At 32.6% G+C, this 15601-nt stretch overlaps 2 protein-coding genes and 1 non-coding gene across 3 annotated transcripts in view; 1 reads left to right on the top strand and 2 right to left on the bottom strand.

Moving 5' to 3' along the window:
* LOC147068066 (uncharacterized) overlaps positions 1-15601 on the bottom strand; it is a 120636-nt gene that overhangs the window by 39113 nt on the left and 65922 nt on the right. The window lies entirely within an intron of this gene.
* On the bottom strand, positions 3712-3782 carry TRNAG-GCC (transfer RNA glycine (anticodon GCC)). The gene has a single exon. It is a non-coding gene; the product is annotated as a tRNA-Gly (tRNA).
* LOC147068071 (lipase member H-B-like) overlaps positions 4370-15601 on the top strand; it is a 32875-nt gene continuing 21643 nt past the window's right edge. The window contains exons 1-2 of the mRNA XM_085952405.1: positions 4370-4430; positions 14156-14222. Of these exons, the coding sequence (XP_085808531.1) occupies positions 4370-4430; positions 14156-14222 (128 nt within the window). The remainder of the gene's footprint in view (positions 4431-14155; positions 14223-15601) is intronic.

The following is a 15601-nucleotide window of genomic DNA, read 5'->3' as shown; positions in this document are numbered from 1 at the left end:
TTTTTTTCCAGAGACGAAGCGATAATTTTACTGATTTCACGAACAGGAACGACGCTTCGTTGCGCTCCGGTCCATTTAGAGCCCTGCAGCCCGATTTCCTAACTATCGTCTCGTGTGGCACCAGACGATAGTTAGGAAATCGGGCTGCTGTATCGTACGTCTCTCTGTTACCGTCTGGTTTTATACTCATTTTACCTGGGAACACGTCATGTAGACGTCATCATGTCACCACATCATACCGATTAAATTTGTTGCCAGGCAACAGGCCTAGCCAACAGGACCTGGTAACCAAGCGAAGTACGGTAATATCTGTGGATCCGGCGACTATCATAAGTCAGTTAACCTGACAATTATTTTGTGAAAAGACATTAGATTAAATTACAATAGGTATCACGAAATAATATAATACTTATTCCACTCTGTTGAGAATGTCATATAAAGTTGATAACATTGATTATTATATGGATAAGTATGTACGACTTTATACCTAGATAATGTATATTTTTACATTGTGTTTTATTTTAATTAATTATTTAGCAATATGGTGAGGAAAATTCTTCCTCGCTACCACAGTAAGACCCACTAGTACCGTTTATTAAAATGACGATCGTATCGATATCCCCTGTAATAGATTGAAAATACGAGTATGTAGGATGTATAATATTTATATTTTTAAATTGGTTCTTTAATAAAAATAGTTTTTTAGGGATTTATTTGACCTAGGTAGACATTTTATGGATGTGTGATTGATATTGTAAAGCTAGGTTTATACGATATACAAATTATAAATAAATGAACACAATATTTTGATTATACCTCATTGGAACTGAAGGTCCCTTATCCAATCACTTTGAAATTCATATAAGTAATTTGTGGTTAGATTTGATTCATTTCAATCTAAAAAAAATGTTATAGGTATTTGTTTCAAATAATTTCAAAAACAATTGAATATAGACACCTACTATGATGCATCACAAGTCGCTTATCGTGATATTATTAATATTAAATTTGATAAATCTAACCGTGTATTCTTTTCAGTTTAGTTTTAACATTACCTAGTGAGGTGGTGTCCACCTATTATGTTTCATTCGTATCTGGCAAAGGTTAAGTAAGGGTTGAGGCGAGAGACATACCAACCCTGTATAATACGACAGAAATGTATGAACATGACTGTATCAGTCTAAATTTAGAAGTTTATGAACCACTGATCTAACAGAACATTCAATCTACCTGCGTCAAATCGCAATTGACTAACCTTTGGTATTTTCGATACTTTTTCTAGAATCTATCTGCGGAAGACGTTCACCTCACACCGCAAAGCAAGAAGCGTGAGTGACCGTGACAACGTTGAAGTGCATCGCCTACATAAAATTATTTTACGTGTGATGATTTACAAATTTTCACGATCAACAGTCGTTATTATTATTCTGCAGCGTTATTTTATTGCCCATTTAGCGCATCCGTGAGATGCGACGTTTTGCATTATTCGCATTTTCTTTTTAAATAAACAATCGGCTACCCGCTACGTGATATCGAACGTGTTTAAACAAAAGAAAACTTGCATAAAGAAAGATGCGCACAGTGGTAATCCGTGATTGGAAGAATCCCATGAATCATAAGAAAAAATAATGGAGGTAATTATGACGAAAACTCACTAGGTATCACGTCATGTACGTCCATCGTCCATAAAAATTTGAAAGTTCTTATCAAGAAAATGGTAGGATTAGGTGAGATATTTGGTACCCTTTTCGATTATAGTCAATTTTTTATATTTATTTTATTGAAAGATTAAAATTCCAATGACATTACACGACCAGTCTCTTATAGAAAACAATAATAAAAATATTATACTATATGGCGGGAACTGCGAAAGCCCGTCTCCATAGATCAAGGCTTTGAAGCCTATTTCATTTTATTACTTATTGACGTCCAGGTCATAAAACATAAGAAATACAAAGCTTGCTAAGTGTCCTGAAGTGTCCTGAAATGTCACTAATATTGAATGAGCTTCGTTAACGCGACAAACTTTAATGCATATTATGATAAGTATACTTAAACGTAACTACGTATTAAAATTCACATATTCATTAATATGTAAGTATTTAAGTTTATCCCATTTTTCTCTACATTCTAGAATTAAACCTGTTTACATTCTCACCCAGAAGATAATACACTTTCGTTAGATATATTATGTGTGTGCCCTGGGAGTAACTAGGTAGTAGGTAGGTACTTATTGTGAGAGAATTGGTCGCGGAAATGGTAAAAAGGAATTTGAAATTTAGTGAAAATTTTAATATTGAATTAGCGAACTGCGGGTGTACCTATACTGCGTCTAGTTTCAAACGTTGTGTCTAAGCAAAGCCGACGAATAAAATGTAGGCACATTTTCCGGAAACTGCATTGCAAATGCCTTTATACAATTTACAAGTGGAATTTAATAAAAAAATATGCTTGAAAGGTTGTCAAGAATATTTTTTTTTTAAATACACCCACAGAAGAGACACAACAAGGAAGCGCCTGTTCCACACGAGGAAAATTCTTTTAAAAAATAATGTTGCAATCGTGACACTCCAATAAAAGCCTTCATATTAAAAAAAAGTGTACCTACCTACAATGTTAACAATGCTAAATAAACCAACATCGATAATAATTTCTACATTCCTAACTGTTTTTACATTCTATAAAATAAATAATGAGGTCTGGTTCTCCTATAGGTGCTTATAAAAAAATATTTATTTTGTTCATTAAGCCGCGTTGACACGGTCCAAGTACGATCCAAGTAGACTTGGATAGGAATAATTAGTATGAAGCTGTCTCATCCAAGTGACAGCTTCATACTATTTATTCCTATCCAAGTGCACTCGTATGTGACATCTTCATACTAATTATTCCTATCCAAGCTACTTGGACCGCGTCCTACTCATCCAAGTTAACTTGGATAGGAATAAATAGTATGGACCTGTCACTTGGATAGGAATAAATAGTATGAAGCTGTCACTTGGATGAGACATCTTCATACTAATTATTCCTATCCAAGTCTACTTGGATCGTACTTGGACCGTGTCAACGCGGCTTAAGGATTTATAATATTTGAAAGGATAGTTGCGTACACGTCTGGTCAACTCATTCAAATTTGATACATTGATAATATGTAAATAAAATATAGCCATATATAGTATTATTACACAGATTTTTTTGGAATATAAACACTATGAATGCTTATAATTTTTCATTTTTCGAAGCCAATACACGATTGAATCATTTTGTATGTATAATTTAACTAATTAAATTAAGCATTTAATTTACTTATTGCCATTGCTATTTTGTTTCAGGTAACCCTTTAATAAATTTGAGTTTATTACCAAAAGGAGACTGCCTGAAATGCTGCCCAATAGACGAAGACAGGGATATTAAATTTCTTTTATACACAAGGTAATGAATACGAAAAATCTTTTCAGCACAATAATCTATCTACCTGACAAACCCGCATTATGAGATGACAATAAAATTATTGTGTCACTGTATGAGGAGAATGGTTTTGAAGACATATTTTTTACTGGTCGAAACGAATGAGATATAAAATATGTTACTTTGCACGATATTAAAATACGTACCACTTATTAACGTATAATTTTGACTTACTAAGGTAAAAAAAAGTTAATGTAAATTAATAATTTAAGAAGTACACAATAATAATAAAATACAAAAAGTTGCATCGGCCGGGAATCGAACCCGGGCCGCCCGCGTGGCAGGCGAGCATTCTACCACTGAACCACCGATGCATACCGTTGCTTGCTATACTTTTTAATATAAGGCATATAATACACTATTGAAAAATAATTATCATGAGATGACACTACTATTATCATGAGATCACACGATGAGATGATGTCTATTAATTTTATAGTCCATGCACGACAGCTGTTTTCATTTTAGAAATTTTCGGAAACAGGAAACGGAACTAGCAATTTAAAATTAGTTTTACTTTCGATATGACGTATGATAAGCACGATAGATGGCGGTCTATCTGAATCGTATCAACATTTTAATGCATTCCATTTTATGTCAGTTGTCAGATAATAAATATGATGATGTGCTTATTATTATGAATTCCGTTCCGGACATTTTTTTCATGGTCACCATTTTTTTTTTACCAAAAGTGGATCATATAATATAGTACTGTCTAGTTCTAGTACGTATTAATTTTGTTCATGTAAACGTAAGACATTATTACCTACCTACGTAGAGTTCTATAAATAAATACTAATACATTATTTGTTACAGAGATAACCCAACGATAGCGGAGCCGTTACAGATTCGATGGCCACTACCGATATGGTCTCGTTTAAAATCCACCCGCCCGACTGTAATGTATCTCCATGGATTTACAGAAGTGGCACCTGGACAAAGTGGTGCTGCTCTTAGAGATGGTGAATTATTTTATACTTATAAATTTTAATGACATGTTTTATACCTATATGCTTTATTTTACTAATCGAGTTGTCATTTCAACAATATTTAATCTGTTTAATATAATAATAATAATTATGCGTAAGTGAATAGCTATCTGAAGGTTCGAGGATTTAACAAGTACAAGACATATAAATAAAACAATGAGTTAGGAGCAAGTTTCATATCCCTTAGCCGGCTCGCACATCACAACTCGCCTTGTGTGCTTGACGGCCATAAATCAAAGACTTCTGAGACTGCCGGCGAATGTTGCAAGCTACAACCTCGCACATCTGCCTAGCGGCAAACGTCAAACGCGAAAAAGGAGAAGTCTCTCGTCTGCCATTTTTATTGTGTTGATTGTATGCAGCGCTCGAAATGGAAAAGTTTACGAACCGGAGCGCTCGACAGTTTTCTGAAGATATTTCCATAGTTATCAAATTGTATGGGTCTTTCATATAAATAAGTATGTTAGATTTTCTATTTTTGGCCTATCTGGTTCAAATGGTCAAATTATTTTTTCCACGAGACGGAGCGATAATTTTACCGATTTCATGAACAGGAACGGCGCTCCGGTGCGCTCCTGTCCATTTCGAGCCCTGATTGTATGAACAAACGACAAACGCGGTGACCAGCGATGAGCGAGCAATGACAGTGTAGACCAATGACATTAATATGGACGAAGCATCTAGAAAATAAAATGACACTCACTTTGTGTCGGGTCTGCCGGATGGCGAAATTCATATTTTAATATCGGTATCCTACGCTCAAATGAACATTCTGCTTGCAAGCGGTCTGGCGACACCGCTGGGTCTGCCCATACAAAATTTCTGACTGTCAGGTTTCGACTCCACCGTTATTATTGTGTTACAAAATGCCAATGTGCCTAGTTAAAAATTGTAAAAAAAAATCTACTAAACACTCCAAGAAAGATGGGATATCACTTTTCATGTGTTAGTATTATTTATTATTTATAAAATGCCATTTTAAGATAATGTTTATACAATGCATTTGAATGACAGAAACCATTGGACAGTCGACTGTGATGCGCTGGCTCACTTGCGTCTAATCTCCGAAAAGTCGTAAGTAACCGAGAATCTGTTTCTAACGCAATGAGTCATGACACTAATACGCCATTACAATAAAGGTTATATTACTATAAATTCTCGAAGCTTGTATCGCATAATGGAAATGGATACGTCATATGGTCACGTGACATCTACCTATACATCTGTGAATGAATTTCATGCACAATTTCTCGTGCGCGCCGGTATGAAGTGAGTTGTCCATTTAATATGTCATTGGTGTAGACAGAGACAGAGACAGAAATGGCCGATGGCCGCAGGCTGTACGCTTGCGCGGAGCCGACATTTTTCGAGATCGACATGCAGGCTTTGGCCAATGCAACTAGACGAATGTCGCAGGGTCGCAGAGTTGCAGTTGCATCGGCCAATCTGCGAAGCTCCATTTGATAACGTTTGTTTCTTGGTTTACGATGACGTCACATCGACGAATTCGTCGTAAGACGCATGCGGCGAGTTCTGATGTGCGAGCCCACTTAGAGGTCGAATTGGAACGGAGCAGACCGGAACGCAGGTACGTATCGTGGAATCCTCGTGACTATCGCTCCGCTTCCTACAGATTATGTACAATTTGCAACCGCATGTACAACTTTGAAGCTGATTGACGCAACATGGTCACCGATGGACTTGTATTCGTTATTATTATAATATGCATTATAATTATTCTCAGCCATTTATCAGTAGTCTATTTCATCAAATTATAAACATTTCGAAAATAATGAATGCACTTTAGAATAAAAGTATCACTGCCAGGATAAGGTGAAGATAAAGAAACTTTTAATTGGAAAAAGTTAAAAAGGGAGAATCAACTCGGCTACTAAATTAAATGCATTTCTCGTAATTCCTCCGGGATGCATTGCAATGTACCTACACAGTGGCGTACTATTGTGAGAGCAATGACAGGATTGGAAGATATTACCTATTCCATACATCATTGATACAAATAAAAATTAATACAATGATATATGTATATAATATACTATTTTTTCCAATTGAGTCGGGATCTTTTTAGCTATATTATGCCGACATTGAAATGCCAAATGATTTGTCCTATTACCGCCGTTACTCTTTCGTCAACGTTGTTTTTGGGCCGAATAAGCTCTTTTTGTCGTTTTTTTCTTATTCGCAGTATGACATATAATCTTCTTACGTCGCGTTTCAAAACTTTTTGCATTATTAGCACATATAAATGACTTACAACACACACAAATAAGAAACGCCAAATCATTTAATGATGGAGGGAACGAATAGGGAATCATTAGAGGGGATTTTAGTACACTAACTGCCGAACATCAAGTTAAAATTTTCGCATTCGAGTTATAAGTTAGCTATAATTATAAACATGAAATAAAAACGTTTGAAGGCCTGCAAGAATCATTAAATTCGAATACTTTTGTAATAAATCAATCAATGGACATGAATTAAATTATTTATTATTTCATCATGATGATCAGTGGCTTAACACCTCCAAGAGCTTCGTCTATCTCCTCTATCCTGGGACAATACTAGCATCCTTGTCGAAACCGTTCATCAACCGAAGTTAGGCCCTACTTACTAGTCGAACTTTGGCCACCCGATTTAGAATGCCCCTCGTCGGTTGGGCACTGTATAATTCTTCAACAGTTAGAATTTACTTGGTAGAATTCCATTTTTCAAAATAATAATGTAAATTATATTAAATTCTGCGTGTTAGTTTATTAATCGATAGCTATTTTGGTTGTCATACCAGACTACAGAAATAAAAAAAATGTATCTGTTACAGAAAGGGACGGGGTGGGGTCTTCCTTCTTACTTACTACAGAAATAATTGAGAATTAATTATGCACATTAGCAGAAACAAATCGTATTATCTTTATAGTCTTGCTAATGATATGACAATTATTGACATCACTATTGACTAATAAACGAATCGTACCGACTATCGGTATTTACCTACCAAAGATTTAAATACGTGACACTCATAGGTATGTCATCAATTATACGTAACAAATTGTCTAATACTTGTTTTAGTAGATAGGTGTAACAAAAATATCATCGGTTACTATTAATTATATTTTTTTATTATAAGAACCATCGACACCACTGGATTCTTCACGATTTTCTCCGTAGAGCCTGACGTAAGAATTCGTTTTAATAGTAGTGAACGCTAGAATGTCGGAAAACAGCCTTAAAAAGTGTTTGTAAAACTTTTATAGAGACTGAGAAACAAGTAGTTTCACTTGCATCAATAATATTTAACTACTTGTATAGTTTTATGGTATAGTATGAAGTAGAAAATTATGTATTTTTGAAAAACAAAAATGAGCTATCATTAAATTGGATAGGTACCTAATAATAATGTTAATGACATTATTTGTCAATAATTTGTGAAACAATGTTAAAACATGACAACAGTTGGGTATAATTTTATTCTTATCAACAGCGAGTTTTTTGAAGCGCACGAAACGATCGTTCCGTAATAAAGTTTAATTTAATACAGTTTTATTAATCTATTTTACTAGTCAGTGGCGGGTAATCACGCAGATTATATTTCACTATGTGGCCAAATGCAAGATATTTTTTTATGTTAATTATAACACAGAATCTCAAAAACGTATAAAACCTTTATTTTAAATATTTGTTTCATTTTGATTTTGCTACTTACAAACTTATTTAGTTTACTTACAAATTATTGTATTTTTACTTGGTGTAAAATAATTGTAATATCTATTACTGTCCTACTGTACGTATATATATGTTTATATTTAAAAACGATCTGTTAACATAACATAATCAAAATCAATAAGTCCACAAATTAAAATAAATATATATTGGCTTTCTTTCTGTTATACGGGACCACAATCTCAGTCATCGCCTTGAACCTCAAGGTATCTTAAACTGCCATTGTTTATTATGGATTAATGTCTAGTAGATATCTAATGATAAAAGGCATATTACACTACTATAATGCATGGAGATTGTCTAAAACGAAATACCTACACATGAAATTACAGCGTTTGTAATATAATTACTAATTAGTAAGAAAATACTTTCAAGGCAAAATATATTATAAAGTCTTGAGATTTGTGGACACGTTCTATATTCCGCTAAATTTTGGTTTTGGTTTGAGAAATCCAAGTACACGATTTATGATAGGTATATAATAAGTTTTTTGTGACTATTTACGATTGCATTGCCGACATTGCACATTTTAGGTCAGTAATGCGATGTTTAATTGCAGTTTAATGCACAACTTATATTGCTGTTAGTTTCGATGTAATAAGACTGTTGCACTGTTGATTGGTAAATGACTAATGACTACTCGCTGATCTGTGAAAATTTCAGCCCACAAAACTTTTAAATTGGACTTAGTGACTGCTTTTCTGACACTGAAAAAATATTAGTTTTGCTCATTGTCTGTGGTTGGTAAACCTTTGAAACGATTAATGACTTTTTTTTAAATGGATTAGTCATCGAAGGCATCGCGAGTTTTTTTTTTTAGGAAAGACGCAATAAGTAAGGAGAGACTATTCTTTATTAAACATGTATATAACTTGTATTTATCACATATTAATAAAACAATTATTTTACGACACGTCTTGTTTCTCCCACTTAGTAGGTATTATATACATTTTAATGATTATGAAATACCACTAACTGTACGCTGTTGTACGTTGTTGAAAAATATATTGAAGTCTAATTGATACCTATCACTACATATCAGCAGAATATGTATGATTCAATAAATGATTTTAATAAACGCAATAGTAACACACAAGATCTGAAGAAGGTAGATTACTACAGATAACTTTCAGTTTATTCTTGATTTACCAAAATCGTGCTAACCGGGATGAATTTAAGAGTTGAGGGGGGGTCTTTTATCATACCTAAACATTGTTTTCACACTTAAACGATTAAATACATTGTATTTATATTTGGGGGAGTTGGATAAATAGAAAAATATCCGAAACCACGCCGCTGAAAAAACTGCAATGATCATTCTTAGATACAGTAATTTTACTATGTTCTAATTTAAAAAAAATTGACGGCTATATTATTCACTTGTATGTGAAACATACTAGAGTGGTATATTTTTATAATATAATATTATAAATAAATTATAACGTATGTAGGGTGAAAATAAATACCTAACCTAATACTCACGTACTTCCATTGACCATTATAAAACATTATTCATTATTATAAGAATAAGCAGTAAGGAATTATGTCATATTATTTTAAAAACCAAATGAATACTTATAAGGTTATAAGTGTTATAACTGATAATATAAGTAAACGGTGTTTTGTAACACAATACTCTTAAATTTGTGAAATAGATACATATTATTATGTGTGTGTTAGACATAATATTATGGAAGCCACATCAAAGTAACAAAACCTCTCTAATAAATGCTTAACAGAAAAGTAGCGAAGAGATTTTCTTTCATTCCCAAGATTTAAGTTAAAACGTTTCATTTTGTTCGCAGCGTAGATGTTAATAAGACAAAAAGAAACTAACATGTTGTACGGAAAACGTGCAAGATAATATAGTTTTAAATCTACGCAGTAAACATACTGTTTTTATTTTAATAAAAGCAAATAGCATTAACAACATGTAGATAATTTATATTTTGAAAATCTAATTATTAGTGTCACAAAAATAGGTTTCAAATATAGGTAAGTGGTGGTCATATGTACCTACTTAAAATATTTTTAACTATAATGTTTCGAGTTATTTATTTTATTTTTCTTTCGTAATAATTTTGAAAAGTCCTCTTTGCTCATTTAACACACATATTAAATATTTTGCTCGTGTGTGTATGGAATCAGAAGACTACAAAGATTGGAAGCCGTCAATTTTTTCTTTGTTATTTGTAAGTATAAGTTAAATTGCAATATCGGAAAACGAAAATCAAGATATAGGCACAATAAAACACTTGTGAGGACTCCCCGCTGGATTAGATTGTAGTCAAAGCTTAATAAATCGGAAAACTTTCTGCAGATATTTGAAAAAAAATCGGGTCAATATTTGACAGCTTAAATAATGAACATATAATTTGATAGATCCAATATAATGCAATCCATAAGTATCTGAATTTTCCCAACCAGATGAACTTGGGTCGACTGGCTAGAAAAGTTTTTGATGCAAACTCGTTTTGAGATATCCAATTTCCCGTGATTGGATGGCTAAACCCAGGACGCCCAAGCAATCAGTATCTCGGAGTATATGTGGATAGATCGGAATCGGGCGTCAACTAGATACGGCCAGAACCAACAACAGGCTGTTGTGCCACGAATTATGATGATCAGATAAATATATGGAATAGAATATCATTTCTCGTTTTGATAAAAAAAGTATTATTTCTCCATACCTTAATTGAATTTAATTAGTTTGCGTGTACGTATCATATATTACTTGTTCGTAATTTAGAACAAACTTTGATGCCCCGATTGTCCGATAAGCAAGTAGGTATCTACTAATTTTTAAAAATACTGGATAATAGAGTTTGCTCTTAACAATTTATTTACATTAAGCATCCTCAAGTTGTGAAAAATATATATTTGAGATTTTGAAAGCGAGCGCATCCTGCACTTCGGGTAAAACCGCCACAGTACCTACCTATGTAATCAATATTTTCCCTCCATTCCCCATTAATATACGTATATTAGTACTTCTAATATATAAAACAATTATAAGGCCAGTGGTCACTTACGGCTGTGAGACTTGGTGCTTAACTCAAAACGAGGAAAACAAATTAGCTGTCTTCGAGCGCAAAATACTCCGCAAAATCTTTGGACCCATTGGAAAATGGGAACTACAGAATAAAAATGAACTACGAATTGGAAAAGCTGATTGAACAGCAAACAATCATAAGGCACTGTAAGTCCCAAAGACTACGATGGGCGGGACATGTGGAGAGAATGCCTGAAGTTAGAGCGCCAAGGATCACGACGAAGTGGCTACCCCAACGGAAGAGAACCAGAGGCCGTCCAAGAAGGAGATGGGCTGACGCCGTAGAAGTGGACTGGCTTCATATAGGAAGACCCGGTAACTGGAGAAGTGAGGCGAGAGACCGGAGTGAGTGGAGAGCGGTTGTGGAGGAGGCCAAATCCCACCCCGGGATGTAGCGCCGTGGAAGAAGAATACGTATATTAGTATAATAGTAGTAGGTGGGATATGTTTGATTTGCTTGATCTATAAAAAATGCACGCTAGATGAAACATGAATCAAACTAAATTAAGTTATCTACGTCATCCAATATATTCCATCAATATTCTTTCAAAAATATATTCGCAATTTAAATTACCGTCAAAGCTATTCAATACAACATTTCAAAGGCAGTTAGGTATTTTAATATCGCAAAGTTAACCGTACTTTCTTTGGAGACAAGTTAAAAATAGATCGAGCTTTTGCTGTGTAGGTAGGTACGTAACACTAAGCGGAGTCTAAAGCCGTAGCACGCTGTGTGTAGAGAAAATGATTATGAAACACGGCTGTTCTAGTTGGCACAAAATAACTCTGGAAATGCTTCGGGGTGGCCCCATTTATCGTATCGATCACTTTTAGATATATATTATTTAATTTTTATTGCCAAGTAGCTAATTGAATTTCAAAACTTATACATAATAATAAAACGTATAATAATAACACGGTGGCGAAGTCTGACCGTTGGATGGATTTAAACGATTTTAACAAACGATAAGAATAACAGTAAGTACACACTTAGAGAGTGACCAATATACACGCCTATATTATGTAGTAAAACTAAGTACCTATATCGTGGCAAATTGTTCTATTATATTTTTCAGAATAGAAATTAATAACTTCTGAAATTATTGTTCAATACATTTTGTACATAAATTATTTTTTTCAAAGTGCGGCACTAATTTAATCATATACTATTGGTCACTGAATGCAGAACTATTCTAACTCGCACTTGAAATGTTTTACAGAAGATAAGTGTTCTTTGAAACGGCGTACTTAAGTTATTTATTATTTATATGGACATATTTATATATCATTATTTTCATCAATAGTCCCACTAAAACGTGAAATAATAAATAATTGTTTTTAGATATAGATTGTTTCAAAGTTGAGTGTGCCTCTGTCGTGTGGAATCCACAGTACGTTACTAAAGCCTACTGTTATGATTTATCTAATTCTACTTCGACCGCTGCAACTTTTATGGTACCATCTTTGGAAAGTCGACGTTCTATATCTAATCAATATTTTCTTTTTAAAATTATCAATGGTTTTGTTGACTCGCCAAACCTACTCGAAAGGGTGGGTTTCCATTGTCCATCAAGATTTACGCGAAACCAAACTTTGTACCATATCAGTCGTAGCGGTTCTAATTATGCACAAAACTCCTTTATTCGGCGCTCTTGTTTAAATTATAATATGTATTTCTCCACCGTTGATCCTTTTAACAATTTACCTATTTCATTTAAACATGCTATCTCCAAAATTTTGTATAAATAGATATATAATGTATTTACTTATACATATATATATATATAGATATATATTCTTTTATTTTTTATGTAACTTTTTTATTTTTCTTTTTTATCTTTTGTATATCATTTAATTATTCATTATTCTTCCTCATTTTTCTCATGCAATCTTCTTATGTAATTTCTTTATATTTATGTTATTTGTACTCTCTATCTTGTTAGGCTTAACTATATTATAATGTATATATGGAAACTTTGCTGGTTGCAATAACTTTTTATTATTATATTTTAAATTTCTGTAATCAATATGTAACTGTTTGTTTTCCTTAATAAATAAAATTTAAAAAAAAATTTAAAAAAAGAAGTCCCTTAAAAATATTTCAAATGTGAGTTAGAATGGTTCTGCATTCAGCTGGCATATAATATGTACATACAAATTTTAATTATAATTACCTACATATACTAATCTTATAGTATATATTATCGTATAAAGGTATCGCCAGTTTCTCACGTTATAGTTTTATAACATTAATTGCCTTATGATGCTTAGAAAATTCTCGCATTTAAATTATTTTTACGAGCTAAGGAAAGCGTTAAATAATAGATTAGCATAGAGGATTTGCCACTGAAATAACATGACGATAAGTTATATTTACAATCATTTTTATTATCGTAACGTATTAACGTAAAAATGCTGGTTTATTTTTTATTTCATTAATCATCACCTTTGAGTAAACATTAAACCATGTTTTTATTGTAAAAGTAATGACAATAAAATCGCACCTACCTTCATTTCATCGAAGTGTGTTTGTTGGCAGAAGTTTAACACTCAATACAAAGGTTTATCCTATTTTTGTAGGAGCTTCCGAAGCCATGGAATTGTTTTTTTCCTGGCAAATATTTACTCCGTAATCAAAAAAATGTTTTATTTTTAGCGGCGACTTCCGAAAGAATAAATTCCATTATTTTTTTACAGACTACATTAACTTTAAAGGTTAACGTATCTCATTACGTGGTGTATTTGTTTATATTATTTTCAACGTTTCGTGTTCTTAATCTCTCGCAATTTGTTTGTGAGTTTGCTTACCTACCTCAGATTTATATTGTGCAAACAAAGTTTCTGCCATTTTTTCCGTTGTAAATTTACGTTAAAATAAATTTTAATTGTTTTTCTTTTCTTTACATTTCAGCGTATCTCCAAGCCGGAGACTACAACGTCATCCTGGTGGACTGGGGCGCCCTCATCGCATTGCCATGGTAATTTTAGCAATTTTCAAACTCAATCACATGCGAGGCATCGTGTTAAATTATCATTATTAGATTTCATATACACCTGCGATATAATCAGTGCTGCAGCAACACATTGCCATTGTCATGTACTTAGGTATCATTGTTTTGCAGTTTTACTATCTTAACATCTGCATACATGTGGTAAAAACGAAAATGTTCTTACACGCAAAGATATAACGACATCTTTGATACTACGTACACTTATTATAGAAAGCTATTGTACAAGTTTATAAATATACATAAGTACAAACTTTCGAAAATACTTAACATGATTTCATCTGAAATATCTTGTTTTATATTAGTAGTGGTAGTATAGTATACTAAGTCGTAAGCCTATCCAAAGAAGTACAAAAGAAAAATTAAAAATTATTGTTATTGTTATGAACGATATTGAACATACAACATTTGAAAACACCTACGTGAAAAATATTTTTGAAAAAAATACGGTGACCAACTGAGGTGTTTTATGTATGTTACATTCTCAAATCTTGTGAATTATTCGTTAAATTAAAAAAAGTTTATTATGAATTTTATATGATGGCATCTTATAATTTAGAAATGTGCTTCATATAAAATAACAGAAAAGGATTGTCCAAAGTCTTCCTATAATGTTGGTATAAAATCCCAACATCATTTTTTACCACTGCCAAGCGTATGTATATACATGTGAATTTACCCAAATGATCTGAATGTCTTCTCTAAAATCCTCCAATACATGCTTTGTAAAATATTCCGAGTTGTTTTAAAGAATCACCACATTATTTATTATAACGAGCACTTTTAATTTAATATTTTTTAATTAAATTTAATTAATAAATACTTGCGTGATGCAAATGATAGTAACGCTATTTTCATTAGGTTTGTTCATCTGTCATATATATATATGTCAACTTAAAAATAATGTTTAAAAATTGAAATTGGGTAAAAGACTAGTCTGCAATTCGAGCTTATTTTTTTGGAAAATGTTAATTATATAATTAAGATGCAATTGTCATGAGCTACTTTTTTATACATGCAATGCATAGTTAAATCATATAACATAAGATATCATCATATTACACAATATGAAGTAATGACTATCGATGTGTAAAACTAAAACGAACGTTACAAACATTGTGTCGTTGAAATAAGAATGTTGCAAGGTCATATTATACAAATTATCAAAAATACTTTTTTAATAATTATTATGGTTAATTTACGAGATGTTACCAGATTAAAGATGGTGTTAACACTATTAACTCTCGCAACATGAACTGTTTTGAAGACTATAAAACAGTACCTATCGCCCTTTACATAATATATTAAAACTTAATGTTTTATAAAATGGATGATTAGACTAATAACGA

This window comes from Rhyacophila brunnea, unplaced genomic scaffold (assembly GCF_057557595.1).
Source record: "Rhyacophila brunnea isolate RB1 unplaced genomic scaffold, BYU_Rbru_1.0 scaffold_3, whole genome shotgun sequence".
Classification (NCBI taxonomy): Eukaryota; Metazoa; Arthropoda; class Insecta; order Trichoptera; family Rhyacophilidae; genus Rhyacophila; species Rhyacophila brunnea.
The sequence above is the reverse complement of the archived record's forward strand: the minus strand, read 5'-3'. Positions and strand labels throughout refer to the sequence as shown.